This window comes from Chaetodon auriga, chromosome 3 (genome assembly GCF_051107435.1).
Source record: "Chaetodon auriga isolate fChaAug3 chromosome 3, fChaAug3.hap1, whole genome shotgun sequence".
NCBI classification, from domain to species: Eukaryota; Metazoa; Chordata; class Actinopteri; order Chaetodontiformes; family Chaetodontidae; genus Chaetodon; species Chaetodon auriga.
Window position 1 is genome coordinate 3,058,060 of NC_135076.1, and position 15,086 is coordinate 3,073,145.

A 15,086-nucleotide genomic window follows, 5' to 3' on the forward strand; every position below is an offset into this window, starting at 1 on the left:
TTATAATTTGTCAAATATTTCTCTCCATTTGCTCTGTATTTAAAAGATAAATAAAACATGAATTATGATTTCAAAATATCAGTATTAGATATAAAATGCTACTTTTTGTAATTCCATATACTATGAACCTGTGTGGTGTCAGAACATCATATTCCACCTCACAATTAAGCCAGAAGCCAGAATTTGTCTCCAGTTTTAACATTTACCTTTTCACCTCCTGATGACTTTACTTTATGAAAGGTTCTCTTCAACAAAAAGTACATTTGTACTAATTTGATCAAATTAAACAATATAAAAGTCAGCGGAATTGTTTTGAAAAACTGTAAATGCGTCATGTGGCAGCACTGCACCTACTGTGTGCATAGAGCAACACAAGCCTGAAGAAGAAGCACAGACAGACCTGGGAAGGGGAAATGGCTTTGGAGTCTGCAGTATGAAAAAAAGCAGCACTTTCCCACTCTCCAGAAAACAAGCTCATCCTAACTTCTCAGAGGGGTCCAATGAAAGCTGAGCAGCCCCTCAGCAGAGAGGGAAGGAGAGCAGAGAAAGAGAATCAAGCAGTGCTACCTGAACTTCATCTGCTGATTCATGTCCCAGGACTCAGCATCTTGAGCTCTATTCTCACGCGTGAAGACAATCAAAGACACACATGTTAACAACGGACTGCAACTTCTGACAAAATTCATGGGTGAGTGGGTCAAACAATGATGGGGGAGTACTTCCATTGAAGGACAATGCATGTTTATTACGACTTGCCTCTTCTCTGTGTCGCTTTGTCCATCATTTACAGTAACTTTATACTCACCAAAGTAATTGCTGAAAACTGGGATCATAAAGTAGTTGCACATCAGACAGGATGTAAACAAAGCAAAGGTTTATCCAGATTGTCTAAAGCACTGTCAGTCCACTGTCAGCTAACAACAATGATAGTTGACCAGCACTTCTGAAGCATGGATGGTTGAAACATCATTACAAAAGAGGGTTTGATCTGGTTCATTGACAAAGAGTCACAAGCACAAATCAGTGGAAACAATTCCGAAGATGCATTTAGTACTAAACTTACCTAAAAATACCTCTGGCTCCATCCAGCAGCTTGTCTCACTGACATGACATCTACATTTATTCATTGAGCAGACACTTTCATGCTAAGCAACTTTTGAATGAGGTACAAGCCAAAGCCACAGTACATCAAACAAGTCAGTTCCATGTTACGCCTGCTGGTGTATGAAGTAAGTTCCTTCAGAGAGGCAGAGACAGATAAAGGGAGAGAGAGAGAGAGAGAGAGACAGAGAGAGAGAGAGAGAGAGACAGAGAGAGAGAGAGAGAGAGAGAGAGAGAGAGAGAGAGAGAGAGAATGGAGTGAATGGAGTCAGTCGTTCCACTGCAGAGGAAGCACACAGGAGTTTGGACTGAGAGTTCCTGCCTCACAGTGATGGCAGGACAAGTTGTTAGTCATTTTACACCTGTGGTGATTCCATGCAGGTGGGTGTCTTGCTAGTGACCAGAGCAGAAGTGCTGACATGACTATAGTGAAGGTGAGAGATGACCAGTGCTTGGACAAGGAGCTGAGCCACATACTCAGTCAGGTGGGACCTGTTGTTTCTGATGTTATGATGTTACAAAGGCCGAGTGACAGACGCAATATACTCAAAAGTCAGTTGGTCATCACTTACAAAGCCTAAATATTTTGCAGAATTTGCTGCAGAGATTGAGGTGGAGCTGAGTTGGATACTAACGTTGTGCTGATCAGAACTGGCTGGTATCAACACGATTTCAAGAGTTCAGTGTTAGAGAGAGACTGACTTGAAAGCAGCTTTCTATCATCATCACTTTGACATGTCATTGAGGGAAGGCTGGGATGCCTGGCGGGAACAACAGCTAGAGCTCAGCATCATTGGTATAGTGATGGTGGGAGGTGGAATCTGTTGAGAAGAGAAGGGGGCCAAGCACAGGTCCATGTGGCACCCCAGTCCAAAGAAAGCAAGTGCTCATCATAGCGGTGTAGTCATGCTGTAAGTGCTCTGATCATTCTTTTGCTGCAACACCGTTCTCTCAAAGCTATGCTGTCACCTGCTGCAACCGCCGCTGCCATTCAAACAGCATTTCAAATGACATGATTGTCAAGAGGGAAAAAGATGTCAAATATCAACGCTGTAAATATTCTACATATTATCTACTCCACATGAGCTGGCTGACTACTTTTTAGAGATGTCACTGTGGTCTCAGATCTCAGAAATGACCTTGGTGAGTAAAGTACCATTATTATTAATAAGGATGATAGCCTAAACTGAAAAAATAAGACCAAATTTGTAATAAACTGGAAGTACCTTCATCTATCTTAATAATTCATATTGATGACATAGTAAGTTAATAGTTAATAATGGCAAATCCTCGCAGCCAAGATCAAAGATCAGAGTATGACTTTGTAAGATTTTTGAAAGATGTGATGTCTAGCAGGTGGATAAACAGAAAACTTTACAATCCTGATTACCACTGTAATTCCTTTTTCACATGGGTTCCAGTTTTCTTTCTTTCAGTCTTTGGATTTGCAGTATTTTCTTTACTCCTGCAAGTGAGCACAGTACCTGAAGAAGATGTCCCTGGGTTGGCGGCTGGAGTTGCGGTGTACCAGATGCTCCTTCAGGTGCTCCAGGGAGCAGTTGTACACATAGACTGGACACTTTAATTGGCTGCCGTCACTGGTACTCTGCTGAGAAACCTGCCTGCTGAAGCTGATGTGGAAATCTGCCTTCTGTGGTTCAGAGAACTGGACTCCCTCTTTTTCTCCCAGGTCTGGAAAGGTAGAAAAGTAGATATTTTGCCCAAATCGTTCAGCCCTACCTGTTGTCTGTAATACACCTGCAGTAACAGGTAACAAGTGTGTGGCATTACTTAACCCATTTTTAACTGGACTACACTAATTTGGTTTTGATGACAAGCCTACAAGAGTATTAGACGGACCTGAGCCTGTGGTCTCTGTCTCAGACACTCTGCTGTCCCAGCTTTCCTGGTCCATGATCAGGTAGTCAGTTGGCCCAGTCTGGCCCTCGGACTGTGGTGAGAGCACAGGAGACCTGGCGGTGAAGTGTCCGCTGCTGGAGCTCCTTCGCAGTTTACTGGCAAGACTGAGGCCAGACTCAGACCTCTCCAGGCCACTGGTAGAGCCAGACAAGGAGTCAGCCTGAGATTTGTTGCTGGGAGTCAGAGTGTCTTCCTCCTGAGTGCTGACGTTACTTTGAGGCTCTGTCTCGAGCCCTGAAGCCATCAACATCAGAACATCTGCAGGATAAACAGCACAATGTTGTTGAAACCCTTCGCATAGCACATACAGAGGCTGAAAGTTATTCAGCACAGGCAGTGTAAGACGTCTGTTATCATCTCTAAAAACAACCACAAGTAGTGCAGTTCATCATTTAAACAGGCATATTTCCATTTCCTCTATTTGCCCATAATGGGAAATTGCAGGGACATAACAGCTCCTGCTTGACAAAACATCCATATATTATGCTTCAAATGAGCAGTACGAACCTTAGTAAATTTATGTCATTATACAGACAATATCATTTATATTGAATTGATATTGATGATACAGTACAAATCTGTAAAGCATTTTTGTTCTCTTATTATTGATTTACACAAACAACTTTCTACAGAAAGCAACAGATTCAAGTCAATGGCCACAACAAGTGTCTGTGAGTCACTTAATAAAAGGACTCATCACTTAAGGGTCGTCTCCTTTACCAGCAACAGAATGACAGCTGCTGTTCCTCGTCAACAGTCAGCCAACAGAAATCTTTTTTCCACTTTGCATCATGTTGAGACATTTTCCATCTCATTCTAATTTTCATTTCGCAGTCTTTCATTTGTTTCTTATGACAATAATTATCCTTATCCTGAGCTAACATAAAGTAACTGTCTTGATGCTGAGTTAAGCTAACGTATGTCAGGTGAAGAAAAAAAAAAGAAATGAAGTTATTGAAGTTATATATCAGTAAGATGCTGAAAATGGTATCTGTCCATCATCATCCGTTTAGCTAGAGCTACATTTGTATTGGTCATCTCTCTTGAACATGTACATGAAGCCCTAACTAATTTATTTTCATTTGCACAAAACATTCATTTATCAGAATGTAACTGTTGCACTGCAACTCTGCACATCCCTGAAGGGACACCGGATATATATATTTTTTGTACATAATGTGTGACATGGAAATCAGCAACATTTGAAATTAAAAACACAACAGTGAAGACTGCCAGACATGTACCTAATCCTTAAGAATCCTTGTAATCCATGTATATCCTTGTAATTACGTCTCTTACTAAGTCTTAAATTAAGTTTAATTTAATTAAGTCTTCATTTATTTCAAGAAGTTTATATCATGGCAGCCAGATTACATGAAGAAAAAAATATCTTTGGAAACTAATTACATAAATCATTCATCTAAATTCATCTAAATATTATATTATAGAACAAACAGAATAAACCCACATTTTTAACCAAGTATCCTGTATCATAAATAGGCTACATGTGTAGGCTACAAAACAAACTGCTTGGAAATCCCTTGAAAATTCAGTTGATAGACTTAGTGCATGCATTAGCCCTGCATGAATATGGTGCCTCCTCCTTAGGAATTGTGAGAAGTGGTGTTTGATGTATGAACTCTATGAAGGTGGGGAAATTATTTTTAAGCTCACAACAGGCTACAACTACCAGTGCAACAGCAATGTGCTATCAATTAAGGTTTTGTTTTTTTTTGTTAGTAAAAACAACCTTGTCCAGACGAGCATTTGAGCACTGTTTCAGACTCCCTCTCTCTTTCACACACACACACACGGACACACACACACACATTGTAAAGCTGTATTGCACGGGTGCTATGGCAGTAATTTCATTCATCAGACAGATCCATTTTTTTGTAGCTCGTGCAGCATATATGTCGTACTGCACGGTCCTGATAATTCAAGGTGTACCTGTGAAGGAAGCAGGGAGGAAGGTGAGGAGGATCTGCTGGGAGCTGATGTACTTAGCGTAGCACCTCCACTGTGGCGCAGAGCAGCTCCTCTCCCTCTGCAAGGGCTCTTCATCCACAAGGTCTGCATTACTAAAACTCTGCCAAGGACAGAGAGGAAACACATGTTTGTTACTGTACTTGTAAGGACTCATTAATACATTACATTTACATTACATGTCGCTCCTCTCACAGCTCCCACGGCAGATTTCCATTTATTTATCTTGCAGGTAGAAGCCGAGAGATCAAAAGAAACATTTCAAACAGGCATATAGTAGAGACAGGCCTTTATTTCTAATTTCCCTTGTTTTATAAATATGTTTTCTGATCTGCTCATGTTTTAATTTATGGATTGTTGATGCAAACTCAACACTTCCTCCATGTTCATCTGCTGTCTTGATAAATTCAGCATTATGTGCCTTTACATAGCAGTAATTCCATCAGTACAACAACACTACTGTTTCCCAAAATCTTCCAGTGGCTCATAGGACATTAAACCCCCTTTCCTGGTCAACTTTGTGTCGAGTTTCACTAAAAGAATTTTGTGAATCAGTCTAGTATTTTCAGAAGTGAGAGCAGCAGAGTGGTGAGTGTGACATGATGCCTCTGTTGTTGTACTGATGGAAACAGTGCTGTGGACATGTAAAGTACATTACATTAAATTTGTTGTGTCAGCATTACACTCCAAGTAATTTGACACCGCAACAATGTTTTTACCCTTTTACCCTGTTTTTACCACACAGTGTAGGACGCACACAAGCTAACTTACACAAAATTCACATTTCACACATAACAGACCCCTTTGACAAAGTATTAGAAACCTGGCAGACAACTCAAGGCCACAAGGTCCTTCACCTTCTTCTTTGCCCATACTGCAAAACCTGCTTTGTCCTCAGATCTTTAAATAAATCCCTATCTTTCAAAAGGAAACACTGTAAATATGCAAACATGGAGGTGTAAGGTAGGACAGAAGGTCCATGTTTAATAACACATGCTCCCTCTGAAGGAGTTATATGCTATCCACAACCCTTTATATTTCATTAGTTCCTCCTTTAGTCTGTTAATATCAGCTGTATGACTGCAAAAATTATTTGTACTATTATTATTATTATTATTATTATTATTATCATTATTATCATGGGATTACCTGTAAAGTGCTAGTGGATCCCATCACCTCTTTACTGCTGCCAGTGGTGTGGAATGATGTCATGGTGTCCTGTCTGTCTGCAGGTTTCACACACTCCTCTGACAAGACATAAGAGGCAGAAATAGTGATAGATTGGAAGAGACAGTAACTCATCAGGAAGCCCTTCATGTATCTGATAGAATTGGACAACGGAGAGTACATGACATCACCCGAAAGCCTGTATTTCTGTTAATGTGGAAGTTAACCTTTCATAAAGTCACATAAATTGGCTACAATAACAGCAGAGACGAGATGCAGAGACATGTACTGACCTTTAATAACAGGTAAGGAGAAAGGAGCAACGTGGCCATCTCGTTCTCGCTCTAAGATATGGTGCATGAAGGTGATGTGGTCGCTGTCAGCCAATGGGATTTCTCTGTCACTGAGCTCAAGCTCCAGGCTGCTGTGGAAGAGGCTGAGCAGAAGCTCGTTGGGCAGACAGGGGGAGCTGTGAACCTGCTCCTCATTCTCCACTGCTACAGACAAAAAGGTGAAGAACACACACATGGGACAACAAGGAAGACTTCCTGTTTCTTAAAAAGGAAATGCTAAAGTATTCCCTGGTTTTCTTTGCCTCTGCCACTTTGTTTTTTTTTACTTCACTGTAAATTACTACAGAAAAGGTATTTATTTATTGATGGATGGATGTATGTCATTGTCACTGTTGGTGTAGATGGACTGTACCTGTACTGAATGTGAGGAAGAAGAGCTCAACCTGCTGGCATTTTGGCAGTAACTGAATGAGGTCAAACTGGAAAGGAACCATGTGAATGCTGTCCTCAGAGGCCAGGGCTTCTCCTGCACACACAGAGGCAATTTGAGTCAGCAACGGCAGAGGACACATCACAACACAGCACTCTGACCATACATGGCCCAGGCATATTGTAGGCTTCAACCTAGTCTTCTTTCAATTGCTGTTAAGCTACTGTTTAGAACATTTTTCAACCTCTAAACAACTCAAAGGCCAGAATACTGGTAGTGTGAAACACTGATAGAAAAAAACACAAAGTAGAAGCTGTTGGAATTATTTAGTGAACAGTATTTCTGACACAGAAAAGAAGCTCAGCGCAGCAGCACTGCTGTGGAAATATACATTATGCTGAATTCATCATGTGAACCCTAACAGTACAAGAAACGACTGCTGACAGCAATGTTTTTCAGCTACCCTTTGTAAGTGACCAGGTTTAATTTGTCATGCACCTGCTTATTCTTTGAGGCTTCATTATCAAATGCCGGATTTTGAGAATTGTGGTATTTACTGTATTACAGGGGTGTTGTATCCAGGAAGTGTCTACTTTCACCATCAGTGGTTTAACAGCACTTAAAGAATGGCAAACAAAATTAGTCTTTGAAAACAGTGTTACTAATGCAAGAAGGAACGCAGTGTGAGTGTGACACGCCTCTGTTGTTGTGCTGATGGAATTAGTGCTGTGGAAACGGCATCAAGCTGAATTTATCCTGGAGTTTGCACCACGTACCATTCTGAGTTGTCTGTACTTTACTTGAATATTTCCTTTTTATGTTGCTTCACACTTGTAATCCTAATCCACAACATTTCAGAGGGAAATACTTTTACTGCGCTGTGTTCATTTGACTGCTATAGTTACTTGTTATTTTACAAACTCAGATTTTACATACAAAACATATGAAGAGTTTTCTAATGGATTTGTAGACATTTGAATTTAGCTTCACCTTGTCGCACTTAAACAGTTACGTGCTGCTTACACATTAATGCATCAGTAATAATAATCTACAATCATAACATAGAATAGTATATGATGAAAACTTTCACTTTTTATACTTTAGGCACATTTTGATGTTAATTTGACTTAATATTTTCAACATATTTTCAACAGGATTTTTTTTTGAAAAAGACATGTTTTTACAGTGTGTTACTGCTCAAGTATCTCAACCTCCAATGCTGCTGATCACCATTTCAAAATTTATAGTATGTACTGTATCAACTAACACTGTATAAAACGTGATTTTCTGTGTTTGTTACCTCTCATATCCTTGAGTTCAGTTGGCAGTGAGCAGACCTGGTCCTTATTCTGACACAGTTGGCTCAAATACTCAAAGGTCATCATGGTCGACATACAGGCCAGGTCCCTTGGGAAGATCTACACAGCAGGTCACTATTAAACACAACTGAATGCTTCTCAAATACACACAGACAGCCTGTTGTGACAACACAATAGTAAGCTGAGCTCTTTGCATGCACACAGAGACTTAGACCATCGCCCCCAGATGCCACCCTCAGCTCTATTTCAGAATAAATGAGTGGGCGGACAGACTTTCCCTCCGGAACTAGCTGCTGTATGAATTAGTTATACACACTGCTTGAGGGATCTCCTGGTACTTGAGGCCCTGGAAGTGGCGATGCTGGTCCATGCAGTTCATCACTGTCCCGCTCTGTGGTTCTACCCAGCACTCCGTCACTAGGTTCAGTTCTGTGTCCATGTCTACAGCCTCCACTTCAGTGTCGTTGTCATCATCAGTGGAGAAGCTGTAGTCCCACGAAAGACATAAGACAACAGGCTGTCAAATGTAGAATTACAGCTCGACCAAACTGCACAGAGCTGTTCCTTCCAGTGAAATTATTTCATTACGTCTATTTGGGGATTTGTTCAACTCTTCATAGAGTTCAGTCACAGAATCAAGGAAATGCAGACTTGGCGCTGGCAATCATGAAAGAGGGTCAGTGTGCTCACCTTGGTACGCAGACCAGACATGTGAGTTAGAACCGCTATGTGTAAAACAGGGGTGGACAACAGCATGCAGGTTTTCATTCAGTCTGCAGCTTAACTGAATTTCTCCACCTTCTGCAAGGACAGCTAATCAGTGTGAGAATTTTAATATGTAGGTGATGTGTACATATCCTCCAAGTAATACATAAATAAACTAAGTGCTGATTTATATTACTATATATGAGTATATTTATATTTAAATGGTCTTTAGTGTGTTCATTGATATAAAGCAGGGATGTTCACAGCATTTCACTTTCACCCACCTGTCACCTCTCACCTGACTGTAGTCACTTCATGTAGGAACTAGTTAACTCAATCCTTGTTGCTCTGATATTTTAAAGCAAGTGGCTGGTGCATATCCTGACCAATTTTCACCAGGATTATCTGAATTTCACACCCAAATAAGTGCTGTAACAAGATCAACGAGCTCATACGACAGCAAAACACTGCATCAGCTTCCAACACTTTAAGAAAGGATTTTGCAACTCTGGAATATTTTCATGGTAGCAAACATTTCATCATCCTCACAAAGACAAGGTAAAAAGAAAAATCATGCTGGTCATGTTACAAAGTTAGCTACCTGGAATGTGTATTTAATTGGCCATTGCAGTGTGCTGCTGCATGACATCATGTTATTTTGCAAATGATTTTGTCAAATGATCCTGTTTTCAGCAGCTTTAAGTATCAGCTCCCCAAACTATAGGGGCTTTTAAAGCAGGTCAATCTAAACACAGACATTAGAATATTACTTTGCAAGGCAGCTCACAAAATCACAAGGGCCAAGAATCATCTTGCAGGCTTCAAATGATGTGTTTGTGGCCAAACCACTGTCTTACCTGTCCTTAGTAGATGTAGAGTGAGGTGGAAACAGGATGTACTGAACAATACAAGAGTGACTCTCTCTGTCCGTGTCCGCTGACATGCCCTGAGACAGAATTTAAATTCAACAAAAACAAATTAGGACTACAGATAATACCACAACCAAATACACAGAAACATTACAGTACTGAAGTTAAAACAACCAAATGGTGCAAATGGAAAACTTCAACATTTAATTTCAAATTACTTGGGGTCCTGCTGGTCTTTACCTTCATTGGCAGCTCGATCACCATGTTAACTATGCCCTCTCCACTGGCAGCAAAGTGAAAGCCTTCTGAAGTGCGGATTCTACACAGACATCAAGACAGATTTTCAGAGAACAAATTCCACCAAGCTGCTTATTCCACAACAAACCAGCTCAGCTGTCATGTCTCTAAGCTTTCACGAGCCAAACAGCATCACAATAGCTACTGTATCATTCTGTACTAATGACATCAGAATGCTCACGTCACGTTCGCCACCAAACAAATGTCGTTCTCTGTTGGCTCAAAATGTACTATTTAAGTCTGTTGCAATTCATCACTGAATGTGTGGAATACACAAACAAGTTGTGTTTAGAATACTGTATTACAGTACTTTGAATTGTCTTGTTGAAAGCTACTATACAAATGACTCACCCTGCCTGCATAATGTTAAAAGTAACAGATTGTTTTGGGACTCTGGTTTCTTAAAATAAACTTGTGCTCCATTTTTATACAATTTATCCTCCACTCATGTGATGGACACAGCAGGCCTGTTATACAGTAAATAAAAACTGTAAATTCTCAATTAAAAGCTGTTATTCAAATAATGACCATGTCTTACACAATAATGGCTGGGAGGAATGTGAAGGCCAGGTAAAATGGGTGAAATAACCTGTACTACAACAGCTCACACAGTAAATTCAGTCTACGGTACATTTCCTCAGCACTGAATCGATCAATCCAACACTCATCACTCTGATGGGTTCAGTCTCTCGCTGGTCTTCAGTGCGCTTGGGGCTGCTTAGAGGCTTTTAGTGTGAAATATCTGCAGGAATTGTTGGGTTTCCTTGTCAGTGGTGTAGCAGCATTAAAAAAAAATGGTAAATTGAGGCAACTGGAAATCAGCAGTGCATGAAAAGAGGAATTTTGTGACAGTGAGAGCACCAGATTGGTGAGGATGATGTGATTGTTGCACTGATGGAATAAATATACAATAATTATAATATAGTGAATGTATCAAAAGAACAGGTTAACATGGTGGTGGTGGAAGAAAATGAGTTTGCATTTACAACAAATTAGGAATCATTTAAAGACCTTTCCACCACTGGGGTTACTGCAGTTACTGCAGAATTAACAGCTTTTGGATTTGAGTTACTGAAAGAGTGCACTCAATAGAGTGCAGATGTCCACCAGGCTAACAGTCAAGGTGCCAGCAAAGACAACAAAAACAGAGATTTATTCATCTCCGACTGTGCCTGCCTTTAGTGGATCATAATACATCAGGTATGGAATTAATCTGCAGATGCTCCAGTTCAGGATGTGACCAAACTTATCTATACATCTCAGCTGACTTATGACAAAGTCCAAAATGTGGCCTGCAACAGACTAGGAAGGCCTAGTTTTTAGCCCAGGTGATTGCTGGAAAGGCCTTTTGCTACATCTGGGTTTATACCTGGTCGTTATAATAAGAACACCAATATACCAATAACTTAGATTTTCTTTTTAATCTATCAATTTGATCATTCTTTATAATGACTAAGAAAATGAAACTACAAGTAAAACATTTTCTGATGTCTGGACCAAACTTAAAAGAAAAAGAAAAGGTGTGGGAACTCACTCGGACAGCATGGACAGAATGTGAGCGACTGCCTGCATGGCCACAGTCAATCCTTGGCTGCTCTGCACGGCCCACACCCAGCGCTGGTGCAGGAAGTAACGAGACAGGGAGGCCAGGGTGGAGGAAGCTGTCCGGTTGGCTGCCATGCAGAGGGGGACGGCACTGTTGGAGGGCTGAGGAAAGTTCTCCATGTTGAAAATGAAGGGTGTTCTGAAGTCCAGTGGCAGCTTTTCATACCTGCAAAGCGTCCACAGTTCATTTCATTAAAATGTGCCGAGCTGGCAGCCTTGTTTCACACAGAGGATACTTGAGCTTTTCTGGTATCTGTACGTATCGTATTCTGACTCATCTGTAGCCACAAACCGATGGAACCAGTACTTTGAATTTGAGAATTCTGATATTTTTTGAAAAGAGAGAAATAACAGAGCACAAACTCACAATGTGAACCAGTGTTACAACAATTAGAATTCAAAATAAGTGTCAGGTGTGTCGTGTGACAGAGTCCAGCTCTTTATTTGGTTCCATGTTGAGCAGCTCTGATTACCTGCTACCATCTGCACTGACCTTATGAGCAGCTTCTCCATTGGCTTATTGAGCACCACCACACATGGTCTGTCTGACAGTGCAGGTTTAGGAGCAGGGATGGAGGGAGATTTGGATGGTGACGGATGGCCAACGATTTTCCTCTTGGTTTTGGGGGTTGCCTCTTTGTTCTGAACACGATGAGGGAAGCGAAGTTTGAGGATCTGCTCTCGCAGTTCATCCACAATCTGAGTAAAAAAAAAAAAAAAAAGGTAAAACCAGGTTAGCACAGAGGAGATGTACCATTCGGTTTTTAGACACTTTTGATTCATCTGTGTGTCTGTACAGATGTGGCCAGTGTCATGCTTGATTGGTTTGAAAGCTTTTCACAAATTAAGTAAAAGCCTACCTAATTAATGTAACTGTTGGTTCCATGAACATTGGAGGCCAAATGTTGATGGCAGATATTAGAGTTCTGACTGTCACAAATATCAAGCTTCTTCAGAGACGTAACCAAGTGCAAATGTGCACATGCAAATCGTCAAATGTTAATCTGCAGTACTTCAAAATGAAGTGAATAACCAAAAAGGTTAAGTTGGACCAAAAAACATTTCAAATAGCCTACACTTAATTACTTTTACATTTTATCTTTAATACCTTGCCCTGGGGTGAACTAGCTCTACACTGAAATACACCAATAATGCTGCTCCCTCAGTACATGACATGGATCAACAGCTGGTGAGGATGATGATGTTATACTTGGACCATGTAGTTTTAGCCTCAGTATTTTAGCAATATATCATGTACACAGCCATCAAGTTCATATTTAAGACTCTTTTACAGAGTTCTCTTTTTAAAATGTGGTCACATGGACACGTCAGCTGGAGACAGACTTCTGGACTGACAGAGTCTAAGTATTTGCATTAGATCAGATTCGCCAATCTGAGCTCAAAGTGCACTTATTAACCAAGACCCTGGTCTTCATCAGCAGATGGAGATGGAAGCCCTGGCAAAATCTAGTAAATGAACCTTGACTTGAGATTGTTTTGTCAAATTACCTGTTTTTCCAATTATCAATGTGTTTCTAATTTCATTTTCATTTCATGACATGTAAGTTGACTCCATGTTCATTTGACTCAGTACCTTGTTTCTGACATGGGCGGGTGTGCCGATAGGGAAACCCAGCCGCAGCACCATGCAGGGCGTCTTGGAGATGAGACGGACCAGGTAGAAGGATGTAGGAGGCTGGTCGGAAGAGCTGTGGAGACAGAATTAACGGAACCTCACTTTTTTTCAGGAACTCATTTTTCAAAACAGAGGTGTTTGCTGGATTTTTCATTTTAAAGAGTAAAACATGCTGTGACCTTATGCAGTGTCACCCAATCTTTTGGCTTGTGACAAGTTATAAACCAGCAACAGCAACTTTTCCTCCATGACTTACTGGATTTAAAGGAGTTTTAACAGCCATTGGAGATGAAAGTATGTAGTATTTCAAGAGAAACTTAAGAACAATGTCTGAAAAACTATACCAGTTTTTGCATAGCAGAAATATGCATTTTCTTTCGTATGCCTTAAATCATTGTGTTGTCGTCTCAGATTTACTCTGGGATTCTGTCAGGAGTGCCGACACCTAGGTTGGAAACCACTGACTCTACAGAAGAACATGTGTGTGGAACCTTTCCAGTTTAAGAGGCTTTTCTTTGAGTGTGAAAATGATCAAAACTGGAGATGCAATGATCTCACCATCATTATTTATTAACAATCTTAGTGCCAGTATTCAGTATATAAAACAACAGTTTCTTCCAGCACGTTACCCCATATGTACTGTATTTCCAACCATCACTAAAGGACAGCTTTCAGTGCTGTTTTTTCTTCATCCTGTCTCTCACCTGTATATGAGTTTAACATACGAGTAGCCCTCCACCAGCACGAAGCTGCTCCAGTCCCTCAGCAGTGATGTGAGGGCAGAGTGGGAGATGCGACACTGAATGGTGCTGTAACGTCCATTGTTTCCAGCTGTGTGCAGGTGTTTGGGGACAGGCCTGGAGGGAAAACATTATTAATGTCATGAAGGACTGACAGACCAGAATAAACAGAGCCAAACAAATATGGCAGATAAAGCTAAACACCAGGCATTTATAAAATATCGAGCTTCATCCACACAAGCACGTTCTTTTCTTTGATCTTTTTCAGACATGTCTTATGTCTCGTCTAGTTGGTATCAGTGAAGCTGTTATTGATGGTTCAAGCTGGGCAAATCATCTTTAAATAGTTTTTAATAGTCATTCACAACTACAGATTTCTCACATGTCATGTTCAAGGATGATAGCAATGCGATGCATGTGCAGCCATCTCTGCCAGAAGTTGGCATCCATGGACAGGATGGGCTTCCAGTAGGAAGCAAACTGGGACTGAGAGGAGTCTTTGGATCCACTGTGCTGTAAAGACAAGACCTGGAAAAAGAGGACATCATTCGGTTGGAGGAGGTATGCACACAGAACAAAGATCCTCTGGAAGTTTTGTCCAGATCTGTGGTGTATTCACTAAATGTTGCTTTTCTACCTGATGACCTGAGCACTCATAGATTTCTAAGACCACTGATGAGGAATGGATCAGATCTGTCAGGATACTGGGGGGAGCTGAGGTGGAGCAGGAACACTCTTGCCTGTGCTGCTGCCAAATAGATTTGCTTGGTGTTGACTGGACTGGTGGTGTTTAGAGATGAGGGGAGGTGGGGGGACACTGATGAGGAAAACTTTTGGCAACCTCACTGGCCTTATCTCATCAGTCGGCAGGAGAGAGCTGTTGTCCTTATTATCAGCAGGTTGGTATTACAGAATGTGATTGATTGTGGTGGAGGCAGATGACGCGGCAGTGATCGGGGATGAATGTAATACCACTGTTAGCCAGTGCGTGCTTGCATTGCATGCTTTATCACTGAAT

At 40.9% G+C, this 15,086-nt stretch overlaps 1 protein-coding gene across 5 annotated transcripts in view; it reads right to left on the reverse strand.

Moving 5' to 3' along the window:
- The window catches only part of szt2 (SZT2 subunit of KICSTOR complex), a 115,480-nt gene that overhangs the window by 85,681 nt on the left and 14,713 nt on the right, over positions 1-15,086 (reverse strand). For 4 of the 5 annotated variants that reach the window (XM_076723354.1, XM_076723346.1, XM_076723369.1 and 1 more), the window contains exons 12-27: positions 14,451-14,596; positions 14,033-14,185; positions 13,287-13,401; positions 12,186-12,391; positions 11,622-11,858; positions 10,031-10,109; positions 9,779-9,867; positions 8,533-8,701; positions 8,198-8,315; positions 6,880-6,993; positions 6,468-6,671; positions 6,157-6,254; positions 4,972-5,110; positions 2,962-3,279; positions 2,586-2,793; positions 568-615 (exon numbers count right to left, since the gene is read on the reverse strand). In XM_076723354.1, coding sequence (XP_076579469.1) covers positions 568-615; positions 2,586-2,793; positions 2,962-3,279; positions 4,972-5,110; positions 6,157-6,254; positions 6,468-6,671; positions 6,880-6,993; positions 8,198-8,315; positions 8,533-8,701; positions 9,779-9,867; positions 10,031-10,109; positions 11,622-11,858; positions 12,186-12,391; positions 13,287-13,401; positions 14,033-14,185; positions 14,451-14,596 — 2,441 coding nt within the window. The remainder of the gene's footprint in view (positions 1-567; positions 616-2,585; positions 2,794-2,961; positions 3,280-4,971; positions 5,111-6,156; positions 6,255-6,467; positions 6,672-6,879; positions 6,994-8,197; positions 8,316-8,532; positions 8,702-9,778; positions 9,868-10,030; positions 10,110-11,621; positions 11,859-12,185; positions 12,392-13,286; positions 13,402-14,032; positions 14,186-14,450; positions 14,597-15,086) is intronic. The other variant, XM_076723362.1, reaches the window with a different exon arrangement.